This window comes from Cynocephalus volans, chromosome 3 (genome assembly GCF_027409185.1).
Source record: "Cynocephalus volans isolate mCynVol1 chromosome 3, mCynVol1.pri, whole genome shotgun sequence".
Taxonomy (NCBI): Eukaryota; Metazoa; Chordata; class Mammalia; order Dermoptera; family Cynocephalidae; genus Cynocephalus; species Cynocephalus volans.
Window position 1 is genome coordinate 179,598,088 of NC_084462.1, and position 16,434 is coordinate 179,614,521.

Sequence of the window (16,434 nt, forward strand, 5' to 3'; positions counted from 1 at the left end):
GCAGAGAAGTTAAGTAGTTTGTTGAGGTCATGCAGCTAGTAGAAGTCAACTCCAAGTCATCCATCCTATTCTGTCTTGTTCATGATGCCTGTGCTGTTGTCATTTTCTCAAGGTTCAAAAGGTCTTTGTAAAGTTTCATAGTCAATGGATGAAAAACTCAAATTTTAGTTACTTCTGAATAGTTTGGGAGGGTCAAGCAGGCATTCTTAGTAGTGTATGATTTTAGTCTTTACTCACAAAACAAAACACTTTCAATCTAAGTGTACTTTTTTGGAAAATGAACTTTTCAATGTTTGCTTTCAAGGAAAATCTAAAAGGTACCAACATACACTGTAGTGAAAAACGATAATTTGCCAAGGAGCTTAAGGGTGGCTGCAATTCAGTCTTCCACTTACTCCTTATGTCCAAAAGTATTTGTCCAAATGCATTTGAACTCATTCTAAAATTAATTATATTTCGAAATACTGGCACGCATTTTGAATATAACATTTTAAGAAAAAATACCACTTATAAAAACATTAAAAAATCAAGAGTTGGGTAGATGTTACATTGGACTATGCTCTTTACTTTTGTGTGCAGAACTTGAAATTTTCCATGATAAAATATCTTAAAAAATTAAGTTCTTAGGACCAAATTTAAGAAAATTTATGGAGGGGACCCTCCTTAAGTCAAGTTTATTAAGATATAATTTGCATACAGTAAAATTCACCCTCTTTAGGTGTATACCGTTCTTATGAATATAGACAAATTATTCCTGTTGAGTTGAATAGAAACCTTTCCCATGAGTTACTACTGATTTTCAAACTGATCTAACCTCCAGGTGGCGCAGTAGCACCAAACTTTTGTCCTACCTAGTTTTGTGAACTCAGATCAAAACTGCAGGATATATCAGGTAATAAAGGCTAGCAGCTCAGAGCCCTGTACACAACAAAAATATCTGTTAAAAAATATTTGCTAACTGATTTGGTAATACTCCACTTACAAAAAGGAACGAGTATCTACAGAGTTGGAATGGTGGAAGATACCAGACTAAAAATGTTCTCATAGAATTTAAAGTAGAAAATATGTGCCATCTTGAACAAACTCCATGGAAATAAATGATAGCTACCAGGTGTATTGTTCCATCTGTACGCCTCCAGGGCATGGAAAGCTTAACCAGATGTCCATGAGTTCAGGTTTTATAAAGTAATAAGAATCAGGTAATCCTTTTCTCAGATTAAGAGTAAAGAAGAATATTGTTAGGGTCTTTCTTAATTTAATGATGATAGAAGTAATTTTTTATAATAAAAAGGTGACGGGGGCTGGCCGGTTAGCTCTGTTGGTTAGAGCCCAGCCTTGTAACACCAAGGTCAAGGGTTCAGATCCCCAAACTGACCAGTCGCCAAAAAAAAAAAAAAAAAGTGATAGTAAATTAAATATGAGCCCTTGTGGAGAGGTGTGAGGCAGCAAAACTAGGGACAAAAAGAAATTCTGTTTCAGAGATTTAAATCTTTTTTTCTAGTTTTTCTAGGAACTTTTAATTTCTCATTCTTCTACCAGACATACATCTGTAGGGAATATATGTAGAGAGAGATTTTTGGTTTTTTTTTTTTTAAAGATGACCAGTAAGGGGATCTTAACCCTTGGCTTGGTGTTGTCAGCACCATGCTCTCCTAAGTGAGCTAACCGGCTATCCCTATATAGGATCCGAATCCATGGCCTTGGTGTCATCAGCACCACCCTCTCCTGAGTGAGCCATGGGCCGGCCCTGGAGAGAGAGTTTTGTTGGTTCAGTGGAAATAGCAGGTAGGTAAGTTACCGTATCAGCAAGCTTTCTGGATAGTAATTTTATATAGGGCTCTCCCAGACTGAGCCCATGTTACCAGGACTCTTGTTACACGTGACCTTCCAAGAAGCAAGGCCAGAAATCCCTATTATTTAAAATAAATGCTCTTATTTTTTGAAAAACTATAATTTCCCTCCCATACCCCCCACCAAAAGTAAATCCTATGATATAAATTAAAACAGTATAAAAGAGTATGTGGTGTTCCCACCAGTCCCTAGGACCCCTACCCAAGGTAAACAATGCTAATGGTTTGTTGTGTTTCCTTCAAGAGCTTTCTTTTTTTAAGGAATTCATTATTTTATCTGTCTCTCTATCTATCTATCTATCTATCTATTTGGGGGAGGGGCAGCTGGCCAGTACAGGGATTGAACCCTGGACTTTGGCATTATCAGCACCACGCTATAACCAACTGAGCTAACTGTCCAGCCCTTCCTTTCTTTTCTTTTTTTTTTTTTGTGTGTGTGTGTTTTGTCCTTTTTGTGACCGGTAAGGGGATTGCAACCCTTGGCTTGGTGTCCCCCGCACCGCGCTCAGCCAGTGAGCACACTGGCCATTCCTATATAGGATCTGAACCCGCAGTGGGAGCGCCGCACTCACCCGAGTGCGCCCACGGGGCTGGCCCCCGAGGTGTATATTTTTAAGACACTCCCATGTCTGCTGCTTTGGGTCCCTTGCCCTGTCTTCTGCTAGGGGGTTCATCTGTGGTTGTCTGGCTGTTGAGCTTTTGTGGTGTTTAATGGGTTTGGAGGAAAGAGCAGATATTTGAACCATATAAATTATAGTGCCATTCTAAGCTGCCCTAACTTATTAGCTGTGAGACTGTAGGCAGCCACTGAACCTTTCGGAGCATCAGCATCCTTGTTTGCAAAATGGGAAGAATACTTCACAGTCATTAGTATTCAGTGAACGTGAGGTGTCACAACCTTTCTCCTTTACAGAAGCATATTGTAATCTTAGTTTTGGTACCTATGAGGAAATCATTCTGGGGACTATATGATTTATGGGTAGTTGAGTCTACCTACTACAAATTCCTCTCTCTCTCTTTTTTTTCTTTTGATAAGAATGAAGCCAAGAAAAATTAAAGAAGATGATGCTCCAAGAACAATAGCTTGTCCTCATAAAGTAAGTAATGCTAGGGGGAAAGTGTTTATTAAATTGTTAATGAAGTTTTAGAGAGTTTATAAGGAATTTGCATCTTTATTTTCACGTTCACAATGGAGATAAAGTGAGGAACTATAATCTTTGGTTTCTAATTCGTGAGATTTAAGTTTTGTTGTTCAGTGAAGGTCATTTAAATTTAATACGAGGGTACTTCAGAAAGTTCGTGGAAAAATAGAATTGAAAGATAACACAGATCTTTCCATGAACTTTTTGAAGTACCTTCATATGATGTGCCTGGTTTGCACCACAAAAAACCTCAATTGATTACTGTTAATGACTTAATGGGGTTACTGTAAGGAGCCAATGTTTTATCGTTACTATATACTGGCTATCTATGTTAGGACTTTATTTCTTTTTGGATCATTAACAAGTCAGTCTGAAGATGTTGTGTTGTGTCTCACCAGTGGACCTTTATGGGAATGTAGTCTCGTTTTTGAAATTTGGAAGCTATTTTGGGTGTTGCTAAAATAAGCCAAATAAAGACTTCATAATTTGTTTCACAGTTTATTTATCCTGTTAATTGTAGGTTGCTATGGGGGTATGTAATTGTTTTCAAATGTAGTTAGTCTTTAAAATAAAAGTACTTTGAGGTATTGGTTGGGGTATATTTTCAAACTTAATTGGATGTAAAACTAACAAAAATAAAAGTTTCACATAGGTGCAAAGAAACAAAGGAGGAGAAATTATGAATGGAATAAAGAATTTTTTAAAATCAACAATTGGAGAAGGATAAATTTAGGGTCATGGTATCCCCCCCGATGAATATGCACTCACAAGTTCTTTGTGTTCTTTTTTAATGGCCTTAATGTGGAGATTTTGAATGTAAAATGTTTTCCATCGGGGCCAAAAATAAATAAGCATTTGAAAACAGTTATGCCTTCAGTGCCTGTCATCTCTAGCTTCTCTGAATACTTCTTTTCCAATTAAATTTTTTAAAATTCCATTTTCTTAATGGAAACTCAACCTAGAGGTCAAGGTGAAAAAACTGTGGCTTCCCCTCCCTTTTGCCTGTCAAGCTGTCTAGTGGTGACTTGTGCTGTCCTTCTGTCATGCTGTCTTATCATTTCCCCCATTCACTCCATTATTGGGCAACAACTGCAGAAGAAATTGTTAAGGACATGCTTCTCTCGAGCACCACACATCCATCTGCCTTGCCCACCCTGCACTGGTATCAGTTTGCCTGCCTCTTCCTTTTCCTAGTGTCTCACAAAATAAATTTCTTCTGTAGTTGCCATTCCTTGGAGACCCTCTTGCTTCTTTCTCTGTCAAGAAGGGGAAAGAGGCAAAGAGAGAAGAGGGAACAGTAGGCGATGGAGAATGACAGCCCATTGTTGCAGCACAGAATATGGGGCCCACCAAAGGTAGTGGTGGACTACCGTCATTTTAACTCCATTTATTTATCAGTGCTTCTGTTACTTCATTTTGGGGGACATAGTTGGGTGAGGTGGCTGTGGTGTAGATGGGAGCCAAGGATGTTGGGTTCTACTCCCAGCTTGGCTGCTACTAGTAGTGTGACCTTGGGCAAGTCTACTTAATGACATCTCTAAGCCTCAGTTTCCTCATCTGTAAGACAAGGGTTTTCATTAAGTGATAAGGCCTTTTTCAGCTGTTTTTTGTCTTAAATAATTTAATATTCTGCTGTAATACTAAGTAAATTAAAATTGGGGGTGGGGCTTGGGGAGGTTGGGTTTTTTTAGTATGTCAGTAAAGGCTGTTAAGTGGGTTGAATCCTTTCTAACAGTTTGCTTTGTGAACCACTAAGCTTCTTCTCTGTTTTAAGGGCTGCACAAAGATGTTCAGGGATAACTCTGCCATGAGAAAACATCTGCACACCCACGGTCCCAGAGTCCACGTATGTGCAGAATGTGGCAAAGCTTTTGTTGAGAGCTCAAAACTAAAACGACACCAACTGGTTCATACTGGAGAGAAGCCTTTTCAGGTAGAGCCAGTTCCTTCTCCCCTCCGTGCTGCCTTGCCCCTCTGAGCACTGTAACTGTAGGCGGTGTGGTGACACAGGGGGTACCAGCCCAGAGAGCAGGGGTCTTTAGTGGGAAATGAAAATGGTCACCTACTGAGCCACGGGAAGGGTGGTCCAAGCTCTTGACTTCTCACATGTAATCTATGTGGTACTGAATATGGAATGTATCAGTGTTTATGGACTGTACTTTATGGGGAAAGACAGGATTGTTCAGAACAGTAAGCCTAAAACTAAGTTTTTAGTGTATTCGCTATGGGATTGAAGTAATTTATTTTTGGTAGTTAATAGTACATTGAATTACTAAATTGTCAGAGAAATTTAAAATTTGATGGTGTGAGAGTAAGTAAAAGGAATATTTTGTCTTGTTTTTAGAAGCCCATAAAGAAGCGAGCAAATTAGCAATGCAGCTAGGAAATTGACACCGACCTTCTTAATTATGGTATTTTACTATTGGAAATATTTAAAGAAGTGCCAGGGCCTTAACTTTATATTTATTTAGAAGATTCTTGCCATTTTGCCAAGTGTTTCTCATACATCGTATTTAAATAATTCATAAGAGCTATCCATGGGTTTTAGGGGTTGTCCAACACAGTTAGAGATCCCTGCCCACTAATTCAAGAATATATCTAGAAAGTTCACCCACGGAAGGGAGGAAGAGTGTTTGGTAAGGTACTCTCCACCAAAGCAGCAAGCTGCTGACTTCTGGGGTCTGGTCAAAATTGCCGAGTGGGTTGATCTCTGGTCTTTCCTTGACAGTGCACATTCGAAGGCTGTGGGAAACGCTTTTCACTGGACTTCAATTTGCGCACACATGTGCGAATCCATACTGGAGACAGGCCCTATGTGTGCCCCTTCGATGGTTGTAATAAGAAGTTTGCTCAGTCAACTAACCTGAAATCTCACATCTTAACACATGCTAAGGCCAAAAACAACCAGTGAAGAGAGAGAAGACCCTTCTCGACCACGGGAAGCATCTTCCAGGAGTGTGATTGGGAATAAATATGCCTCTCCTTTGTATATTATTTCTAGGAAGAATTTTAAAAATGAATCCTACACACCTAAGGGACATGTTTTGATAAAGTAGTAAAAATTTAAAAAAAAAAAAACTTTAATAAGATGACATTGCTAAGATGCTCTATCTTGCTCTGTAATCTCGTTTCAAAAACACGGTGTTTTTGTAAAGTGTGGTCCCAACAGGAGGACAATTCATGAACTTCGCATCAAAAGACAATTCTTTATACAACAGTGCTAAAAATGGGACTTCTTTTCACATTCTTATAAATATGAAGCTCACCTGTTGCTTACAATTTTTTTAATTTTGTATTTTCCAAGTGTGCATATTGTACACTTTTTGGGGATATGCTTAGTAATGCTATGTGTGATTTTTCTGGAGGTTGATAACTTTGCTTGCAGTAGATTTTCTTTAAAAGAATGGGCAGTTACATGCATACTTCAAAAGTATTTTCCTGTAAAAAAAAAAAAAGTTATATAGGTTTTGTTTGCTATCTTAATTTTGGTTGTATTCTTTGATGTTAACACATTTTGTATAATTGTATCGTATAGCTGTATTGAATCATGTAGTATCAAATATTAGATGTGATTTAATAGTGTTAATCAATTTAAACCCATTTTAGTCACTTTTTTTTTTTCCAAAAAATACTGCCAGATGCTGATGTTCAGTGTAATTTCTTTGCCTGTTCAGTTACAGAAAGTGGTGCTCAGTTGTAGAATGTATTGTACCTTTCAACACCTGATGTGTACATCCCATGTAACAGAAAGGGCAACAATAAAATAGCGATCCTAAAGAAAGAGTATGGCAGAAAAAGATCTGTAAGCACAGTCTTATTTTCTTTTGTTGTCCAGAATACTTATAATTCTTGAGCCGCCCAGAAATTGGAAGCTAAATAAAGCAACTCAAGTTTCCTTTATTTTGCACTCAATTACAGTGACTTGTGATTAAAGCGATGCTTGGATATTTTAATACTTCCTACATGTCCTGAGTTTTGAGAGAGAGTAGGTAACAGGCACCCCGAGTTAAGGAACTACCTCAGAGTACCCCAGACCAGGCCTGTTGGTGATAGGATTTGATTTTAGCTCCCCGGCAAGCATGTGAGTGAAGCGTTTGTGCCGTGGCCTGAGCGCCTTCTCAAGGTAAGGTGCTAACCGGCAGCGGGGTGCACAGAGGGAAGGAAGACCAGGCCTTTTGGTGACTCTGGCTGCCTTCAGAGGCAGTTCCAGCAGGTCCTTGGCTTGTCTAACAAGAAATGCTTACGGTTGTTGGTTATTTGGTTTGAGAGCCTTTGTTCCTCCATCTAGTGGAGTCTTCATTAAATACTAGCAAGTGCGGCAGTTGAGCGCCAGTAGCTTAATTTCATGCTTCTAAATGGATACTGGGTGCAAGGTGATAAGATTATTAGAAAATTGTACTCAATGAGTACTTTACCTCTCACATTGTGACCTCTTTATGGTTATAATTTTTGAATTTTACTTAGGATTAAATACCAGACTTCTTGAATATTTTATAAACTGCCATGATACAGCAAAATCCCATTTATTCAAAATACATACTGTGTGTCTTTCTGTGCTGTATGCCTGACTCTGCAAGGAAAATAACGAACTAGCTAATAGATTTGTTTATAAAACGGCCAGGACACCATCAGGACAAACATGTAGCCCAGTCTCTTAACAGCTTCTCCATTGGTCCTGTACAGGAGGATTGGTAACCTAGTAACAGTGACCCCATGGCTCTTTGGAATTTTGAAGTGCCTTTCGAATCATAAATGAAAAATTTAACTTAAGACCCTTTTTTTTATTCATCCAGAATCTGTTATCCATTGAGTAGTTTGATGGAACTGAGTTAATCAGAAGACCCCAGCTGTTCTGTGGATAAGCCAGGCTTTGCTGTATCTGGCAGTCAGGAGAGAGGTAAGCCCATGGTGGAGGTCCCTTTCAAAGCTGAGTGCCCTGATGGGAATGTGTGATTCTTTGATTAGACCTGGACAGAGGCTTCTGTTGACGCCCATTCTGTAATCACCCATACCTTCCCTCTGCACCATCAGATTGAGTAGTCCTGGTATGGCTGTACTGAAATGCCACTCCAGCTGGTGGCTGTATTAGAAGTCCAGACCCACATCACCTTCGTCCTGCATTGTGCCGCACTAGAGCCTGGCCCAGGCACTGTCCTCAGGACCCCTGCCTAAGAGCCCACAGCAGAGTAGACCTGTGCTGTGGAGAAGTCCTGCCAGCAGCCCTGAGAGCCATGCCATGACCTGCAGTAGCCAGGCTCCCGTGTGGAACGAGTCCCTCTTCCTCTGTGCCTTGATCCCTTGGGGGGTGCCTTTTGTCATCTCTTTTGTCCTTTTCTGTCTCTGAGTGGAATAGTCATCACTTCCCATGACACTCTGTCCGTGTCTTCTCAGTCTGCAGAGTTAACTTCTGTAAGGAGTTTAATGTAGGGTTGAAGAACACTTAATGTCCAAATTCCTTGTTGACATAGCACTCTGAATTTACAATAGTGTAGGAAACTAGTAAATGAGCAACAAGTGAGTAGTAAATGAGTAGAGGTAGTTCTCATTGGGCTTAACTTAAACCCATTTTGCTTGTGATTAGAATTTATAATTTTGCAAAAGATGTAATTTACTAAAATTTGACATGGTGTTCTAACAGTGAGTCCATTGTCTTGAGGATTAATCTGATTTATACGTAAAACTGATAGACATATTTTCTTACATCTGAGCGGAAATAAATGCATGTTTCTAGCATATGTAATATAAAAACTCCAGAGGATAAGTTTACACTTAAGATGTTGTTTTCTATTTTTGAATTTCTTATTTTCCCCCTTTTTGGTAGTGGGATTGGGGGGGAGCATAATATTTGTATAAAGAACTGTCACCCCAGAGTGACATTTATTTTCCAAGGTGACAACTCATGCTGTTGATTTCATATGGTGTTTGTGTGCTTTGCCTAGACTCAAGGCCTGAGGATTTGAGGAAAATCAAGATTTATTTTTCTTATTTGGTTTTCATGAACAAGTTTTTCTAAATGTCACTTATTTTACTAAATTTGAGAAAGTAGGGCCCTTTAGTGGAATCGTGTGCCCAATGCCTGCCCATGTTCCAAGCAGAATTCTAGTTCGTTTCTTCACAAACAGGCAAGAGGTACTTACTACAGTCGGTGAGAAGCCTGGAGAGAGAGAGGTGCGCTTCTGCCTGAGTAGTCCTTTAAGAGGGCTTAAGTGGGCTTATTGCTGCCCCCACATCAGTTGTTATACTCTGCTTAGCAAAACTTAATGGGTTGTAACGTACTTCAGATCAGTTTCAAACTAGAATTTATGTCTATGGTACAGAGAAACCTGGCTCCATAAAATAAGTTTTGAATCAGAAACCTGATGATTCCACCACCCCCACACCCCACGTCCAGGCAGAGGAAATTCCTGTGTTACTACAGGCAGAGAATCACTTCCTGTGTCTCTGACTCCTCTGTGATCTGGAATCGGTGTGACTTAGAAAGTCCATGTTATTAATCCTTAGCACCATACATTCCTTCTATTTTCTTGACACCTGGCCACCAGCAAGAACAAGAATCCCAGAGGTCGAACAGTGGTAAGAGCTGATGTTGCTCGCAGGTGTCCACTTGATGCCATGCCTGTGCCATGAGGCTTCCTCTAGCTAATCTGCTGGCCTGCTGAAGCCAGCTCTTTGCCTTTCACTGGATTGCCTTGGACCCCTGGCCTTGAGGGCCCCCTTGTCCTGGCTCCCATTGGCATTAGTGCGATTGCAGCACCTCTTCAGAGCTCAGGCCCAGCAGGTCCTGGCAGGTTCATTCCACTCAAACTTTTAACGCAAGAGGTGAGGGAGGAAGCCAAAACTCCAAGCTGTGCTTCCTTTTGGCTCTGGCCATGTGTTTTCTAGCCTGCTCTTTGACTTTACAGAACAGAAGGTGCTCCATGCCTTGAATCACTCTTGACTGCTCAACAGCGTTTGACCAGAGGGCTGGCTAGGTCTCATTCACCCTAAATCGCTGAACATTGATTTGTCTTGTTACTGCTCCCACTGTGGTGCCCTGGTTGCCTGAAGATGGTTTAAGTGCAGGCTCTTTAGATATCAAGCAGGAGACGGCTGGCCTGTCACCCACAAGGGGACAGCTACATGGCTAGGAGGCTTCCTGGCATCTGCGCTAGGCCTGAGTGGTCTGCATAATGCCAGAGAAGACCTTTAAGCTGGGACTATATCAAGACTTGATGGGAGGGACGAGTGGCATGTTGTTAACACACATCACCCCGTCCCCTTATAAAAACTAGAAGAGAATGTTGAAGTTGAACATTGGCATTAGTGAGCAGCAAATCAGACTTCCCACAAATGGGGTATAAGAAGGTGTGAACTGCCAAACAGGGTTCTGGCCAAGCTACGCGGCCAGCCCCTAGGTTTCCAGCCAGCATTCTGGGAGTCTGCAGAGGGTGAGTGTGGTGGTATCATGTTCATCTGAAACACAAAGATTGATTTTCCACAAAGTGGCAAGTTTGCTGAAATTGACTACATTTCATTAAAGACACTCAGACGCCATAAGAAACAGCACTGGGGTGTTGGGGGAAGGGGGTTCTGTTCGCCGCTCTCCCTGGGGGCCACATACCGGCTGTGTATGCTGGGGAGGGGAGAAGGGCATCAGTACCAGGCAAAATTGTTTTTGTTCACTTTCTGGTAACATCTATAGGCCCTGGCTCAAGGACTTAGCATTGCGTCTCATGTACATCTTTTTCTTAAATGTTCTTTGCCATTTCTGGAATTGTCCTTCGTTTTTCCTTAGTTCATAGGTCATAGATGCAGAAATATTGTAGTATTTAAGGCATCCGCATCAAGCATCAGATGGCTTTGCATCCCAAAAATCATTGATAACTCAGTTTGAAGCACCAAGCATGTGTAACATGGCTCTATAAAATATAATAAATGCATAATGTTAAGCTTTTTAATGCCTGTGATTCGTTTGTTCCTCACTCCTCTGTGCCATTTCTTTTGCCGGGTATCATTACACATGAAGCCTGGCAATAAGCTCCCGCCTGGTCTGAGGCAGCCTGAGCTGGCCGGGGCAAGTCCTGTGGCTCTCTTTCTCACAGGAAAGGAAACTCCCAGCATTCATTCAGTCTCTCACCAGCAAGAAAGGCTTCCTAACATAACCTTTCAGCTCCAAGGTGGACTAAAGGGCCAGAAGGAGTTTTATTGAGAACCTCACCCACTTTTCAGAAAGCACAGCCAAATGAAATTCCCATGCGGCTGGGCCTGTGATCCCCAGTGTCAGCCCTGGAAGCTCCAGAGCCGAAGAGGAAAGCTTGCTGACTGGGGCCAACTCTCACAAGAACATGAAAAAATACGCTGAGCGCTACTTAGGATTTGGCCAGCAGCAAAACGCAGCGCAGGGTTTTCCTCCCCCTGGCTGGGGCCCTGGTGTCTGGTGTGCTGCAGAGTGGGGTTCATTATTACTCTAACATACGTGACTTCTTTGCTAATGACGGAAGGGGCTGCTGACAGAATGTTGCTGAGGTGGAAAGTCTCAGGCCTGTGCGAGCCCAGAACTGCTCGGTGGAGGCCCAAGGTAGAGTTGAGCTGAGGAACAGGCACAGTGAGAAATAGTGTGGGCATCAGAAGAATTTAGATGGAAAGGAACTAAGGGCTTTGGAATTGCTTTCTGTAGCCACCTCCAGATAAAAATGAAACCCATGTCTCTCCTTTACACTTGCCTGGATCTCTGCCTGGCTGTAATAATATTTGAGAACCTAACTGCCCAGGGCTGAATTAGGCCTTTCATTTACTCCTCCAAATCACTCTTTGAAGAACTAGGTAGCAGTATTCCCATGTTGTGGGTGAGGAAACAAGCTCAGAGGTTTACTTGGAAAAGTCCAGGCAGCCAGAATTCAAAACCCAGGCACGCCTGGCTTCCCCTGTACTCTGCTTACCACTGGCCCTTGTCCTGAAGTCATCTCCAAGCCCCTTTCATAGAAGCCCCGGTCCTTGTTTACAGAGCACTGCCTCCGAGCATGGTGGCCTTTCTGCTCCAGGACAGTGGATCTCCTGTCCTTGGATGCTTCCCCTCAGGACTCCCCAGCTGCCAGCCACCTCAGCTCCTCCTCCCGGTCCCAGCTGCTCCCCTCAAGCCTCGCTGACGACCAGACTGTGCCCCTCTCCTAACCGAGTCCTCGGCATGGGTCTCAGCACCTATCAAAACATGCAGCGGGGGCCGGCCCGTGGCTCACTCAGGAGAGTGCGGTGCTGATAACACCAAGGCCACGGGTTCGGATCCTATATAGGGATGGCCGGTTTGCTCACTGGCTGAGCGTGGTGCTGACAACACCAAGCCAAGGGTTGAGATCCCCTTACCGGTCGTCATCTTTAAAAAAAAAAAAAAAAAATGCAGCGGCTCCCCATTTCCTACTGGGAAAAAAAAAAAAATCCAAAGTTTTCATGCACTCTCAAAGGTCAGCCCCAGCCTTGACCTGTTTTCCAACCTCTCCTAAGTGATTGCTGCACAGCCCTGGCCCTGGCCGCCCTCTTGAAATTTTTCATTTCCAACGCTTCCCTATCCTTGGATTCCTGGGCGAATACTGAGCACAATTGCGTGTCAGGCCCTGTTGTAGGCACTAATGGTACTGCCCTAGTGGCACTTGCGTTACACCTAGTGCGGGCGAGCGCTATGAGCAGAGTGAGGGGCTGCGGGGAAGAGGAGGGCCGGCTGACAGCGGGCTTCCTCGGCCACCGCTTCTGTACCACACCCTGTGGATGCTCAGGAGCCGCTGGCCAGACGCCTCCCCCGTCCCTGGCCCCCAGACTGTCGCTCACCCTCACCCCGCCAGACCCTTCTCCCGGGCCTTGGCCACGCCTCCGCCCTGCCTCTCCCAGCCCGCGAGGTTCAGGGGCCCCCCTTAGGCTCCTCTGGCCTGGACCACCCCGCAGAGCCCGGAGGGGCGCCTCCACTTCCGGCCGTGAGGGGGCGCTGTGCTGCGCGGCGCAGGCGTGGGGCTGGGGCGCGTCCGTGCTCGCGGCGGCCCCCGTGCCACCATTGCCCTCCGCGGACACGGAGCAAGGCCGGTTAAGGAAGGCCTTGGAGTTGGGCCAGAGGTGCACATGACCGTGGGCAAGTGGGAGCCTCGTTTTCGTCACCACCGTGACAGGCGGGGGACACGTGGGCTGGGTCAGCACGCAGGGCCAGGGGGGTCGTAGGGGGAGGGGAGGCGGCGGTCGTGATGCCCCTGTAGGGAGCGGAGGGGACACGTTCCAGGAGAGCCCCACCTGAGCCTGGCCTGGAGTTGGGAGGGACCCGGGTGCACCCCCAGAGCCGTGAGAGGTGCGGCGCCCCAGGAGGATGGGGCGAGGAGATCCAGCGGCCCAGGCCTTGGGAGGGATGTGGGACAGGAGCAGGTCTGGGGGAGAAGGACCCAAGCGGCGCGGGAGGTCTGAGGGCCCTCAGTGTAGGGGGTTGGAAGGGAGGGACCGTGGGACCCTCCGTGCTGGGGCTGCTTTTCCTCTCGCGCCACGGCATTGGTGGGTGGTCCTTGGTAAGTACTGATGCCACTCCTGTCCTCCCAGGGCCACGCCCCAGCCTGTCTCCAGCCTGGCCAACCAGTCCTGTGCCCCCAGCCAGTCACCTCCTCACCATCACCATCGGCCCGCAGCTCCCCTCCTGACATCACAATCTCCTACATGCTTGCCTTTCTTGCCTCTCTCTGTACTTGCCTGGCCAAGCCCAACCTGGCCCTGAACTCCACAGCCTTTGCCCTCATTCATTCATTCAGCAGCACACTTTACTCCCCCTGGCCCTTATAGAGCTAAGGGAGAGGTCAGGGAGATAAACAAGAAATGAGCAAGTACTGTCATCATATCAAATGGAGCTCACCATGCTTTCCTCTGTGTCCACTTCCTGCACTGTGTCCCCACTGCAGAGAATGTCCCCACCATCAACAGAGGCATTCAAGCCAGAACTCCCAAACTTATTCACCCAAACTTTATGGAGCATCATTACAGTCTGCGTGGCATGGGCTGGCCTGGAGCATGGTCGGGGAGAGCTGGGTGTGTGGGCAATGCCATCTCAGAGGGACCAGCTGGAGTCCTGGCTTAGCCAGGTGGGTGTGGGGGGCCAGTGTCCCCCATGGGCCCAGGGGAGGTCAAGCTGTAGGGGAGCAAGGGGCAGCCGGGACATTGGCCCAGCCCCCTGCAGCCACTGCCCCTTCCCTGGTGTGCCCTGGTCACTGTGGACTCTGGCCCCCTGGGTCTTTCCCAGTCCCCTGGGGAGTTGATGAACCCAATATTGCTTCTGCCTGTCAGTGGGCAGGTGGCACCATGAGGGCATGGGTGAGAGAGCCACAAGCCAAAAGGAGGATGAGCACTGGGGGCACTCAGCGTGGGTCCTGCCACTCCAGAGGTGTCTGTGACTTGCAGCCACCCAGTTGGCCACACAGGAGTCTAGGTGGGACAGGCCAGGCCAATCCCGGCTCTCGGGAAACTGCTGCTGGGTGAAGGATGATCCGTCAGATACATGACCAAGCCTCAGGCAGGGGCGCAGTGAGGGCCATGGCCTGCCCCTCTGGTGTCCTCTGCTGCAAAATGGAGAGTGGCACTGACCTTGTAGGGCTGTTGAGAGGAGGAGGGCAGGTGTGCAAAAGGCTGAGCCACTGTCTTTACAGTCATGAGAACCCGCCAAGTGCAGGGAGGGCTGGTGATGGTCCCAACTCTGTGAGGGATGCGGGGCTCACGGGTGCTTTTTATTTTGTGTGAAACTCAAGAGGCCCAGGCCAGAGATGGGTGGCACGAGGAGGATTATGCCTCGTCCAAAGGGATCAAAAGAGCAAGGGAAAGAGTTGGTGTGTGTGAGCCCAGCGTGGGCGCTGGAGCGGATGCTGCTTCTGCAGGGCTGGTCTCCTGCACTGGGGAAAGTGGGAAAAAGCAGTTTCTTGTGTTTAGACTCAATTTTTCTCCCTGACGGCCTGGCCAGGGAGGAGGGCCGTTTTGCCTGAACTCTGTGCCAAAGACCTGAGCTCCAGCCCTCACCAGGCCTGTCCCCTTCTCGCCACTCCTTCAGGCTTTGAAACCCGCAGTGCCCCCCACCCCACACACACCATTCTGTACTTCCAGGCACCTTGGCCCCTTTTCAGCAGGAAGAAGAGGGCAGGGTCAGAGGTCAGGATGTGCCTCAGGTGCATTGATCTGTTTTACAAAGTGTTCTCAGAAGCCCCACCCGCTGACTTCTGCTGTCATCTCACCGGCCCGATCTGGGACATGGGGCAACCTCTAGCCATAAAGGAGTCTGGGAAGGTGCATACCTTTATCTGGACATACTGAAGCCCAGAATGAATTGGGGTTCTGTTCGAAAAGAAGGGCAGGATGGATTTTAAGTTGGCACCTGGGAATCTCTGCCACCATCTTCAAGGCACTGCTCTGTGATCTGGCCTGGTGGCCTCTCCAATTTCATGGCCCCACTGTCGTCCAGGTCCCTGCAGTGGCCACACTGCCCTCCTTCCACTCTTCCCACCTCTGGGCCTTGGCTCCACCTCACTGTTCCCTCCACGGCCCGGCCAGCTGCGGCTCTTTCTCCAAGACCAGCTCAGACTCTCCACCTAGGGACTCTCCCAGGCCTAAGTGGGTAAGTAAATCAAGGACCGTTCACCAATGAAATGCCATGCAACTCGTAACATGAATTCTGTTCCCCCAAAGATATGGTGAAGTCCTAACCCCAGGTACCTGTGAATTTGACCTTATTTGGAAACAGGGTCTTTTTAGATGTTTTTAGTTAAGATGAGGTCATACTAGAATAGGATGAGCCCTTAATCCAGTCTAACTGGCTGACTTCCTTATAAAAAGAGAAGACAGACAGACAGACACACAGGGAGAGAAGGCTGCGTGGGGACGGACGCGGTGACTGGAGCGATGCATCTACGAGCTAAGGAGCACTGCGGGTTGCCGCTGCCACCAGAAGCTGGGAAGAGGCCAGGAACGGCTTGTCCCTCAGAAGCTCCAGAAGGAACCAGACCTGCCTACACCTGAATTTTGGTCCTACAGAACTGGGACAGAGTCAGTTTCTGTCATTGTAACCACAGTTTGTGGGGGTTTTTTTTGTTTTTTTTGTTTTTTACAGCACCTCTAGGAAACTAATACAATCTCCAAGATCACTGTCAAGTGGGGAGAGCAAAGGACAGAACAGTCAGTGCTTCGGCCGCACTTGGTGAGGGGTGATGTTCCCGTGTGCTGGGACTTACCCGGCATGTGTTGGGATGTCCGCCAGGAACTGGAGCTGTCCTTGACTCTGGGGAGGGACCCCTGGCTCTAGGAAGAGGTGGGGAGGTTTTTCTCTTCACTGCACGGCCTGGATTCTGTTTGCATTTTTTATTTTTTACCTCCTTCATATATTACTAAATCCAAATAAAATAATTCAAATCAGGGAGAAAATAAAATGTAATATGAATTCATAAAAAACAAAACACCGGCCCTCT

General features: G+C 45.9%; 1 protein-coding gene across 1 annotated transcript in view; it reads left to right on the forward strand.

Moving 5' to 3' along the window:
• YY1 (YY1 transcription factor) overlaps positions 1-10,925 on the forward strand; it is a 27,996-nt gene extending 17,071 nt beyond the window's left edge. Inside the window, exons 3-5 of the mRNA XM_063089190.1 lie at positions 2,887-2,947; positions 4,767-4,925; positions 5,721-10,925. Coding sequence (XP_062945260.1) covers positions 2,887-2,947; positions 4,767-4,925; positions 5,721-5,903 — 403 coding nt within the window. The 3' untranslated portion in view covers positions 5,904-10,925. The remainder of the gene's footprint in view (positions 1-2,886; positions 2,948-4,766; positions 4,926-5,720) is intronic.
• The last annotated feature ends 5,509 nt before the right edge of the window (positions 10,926-16,434 follow it).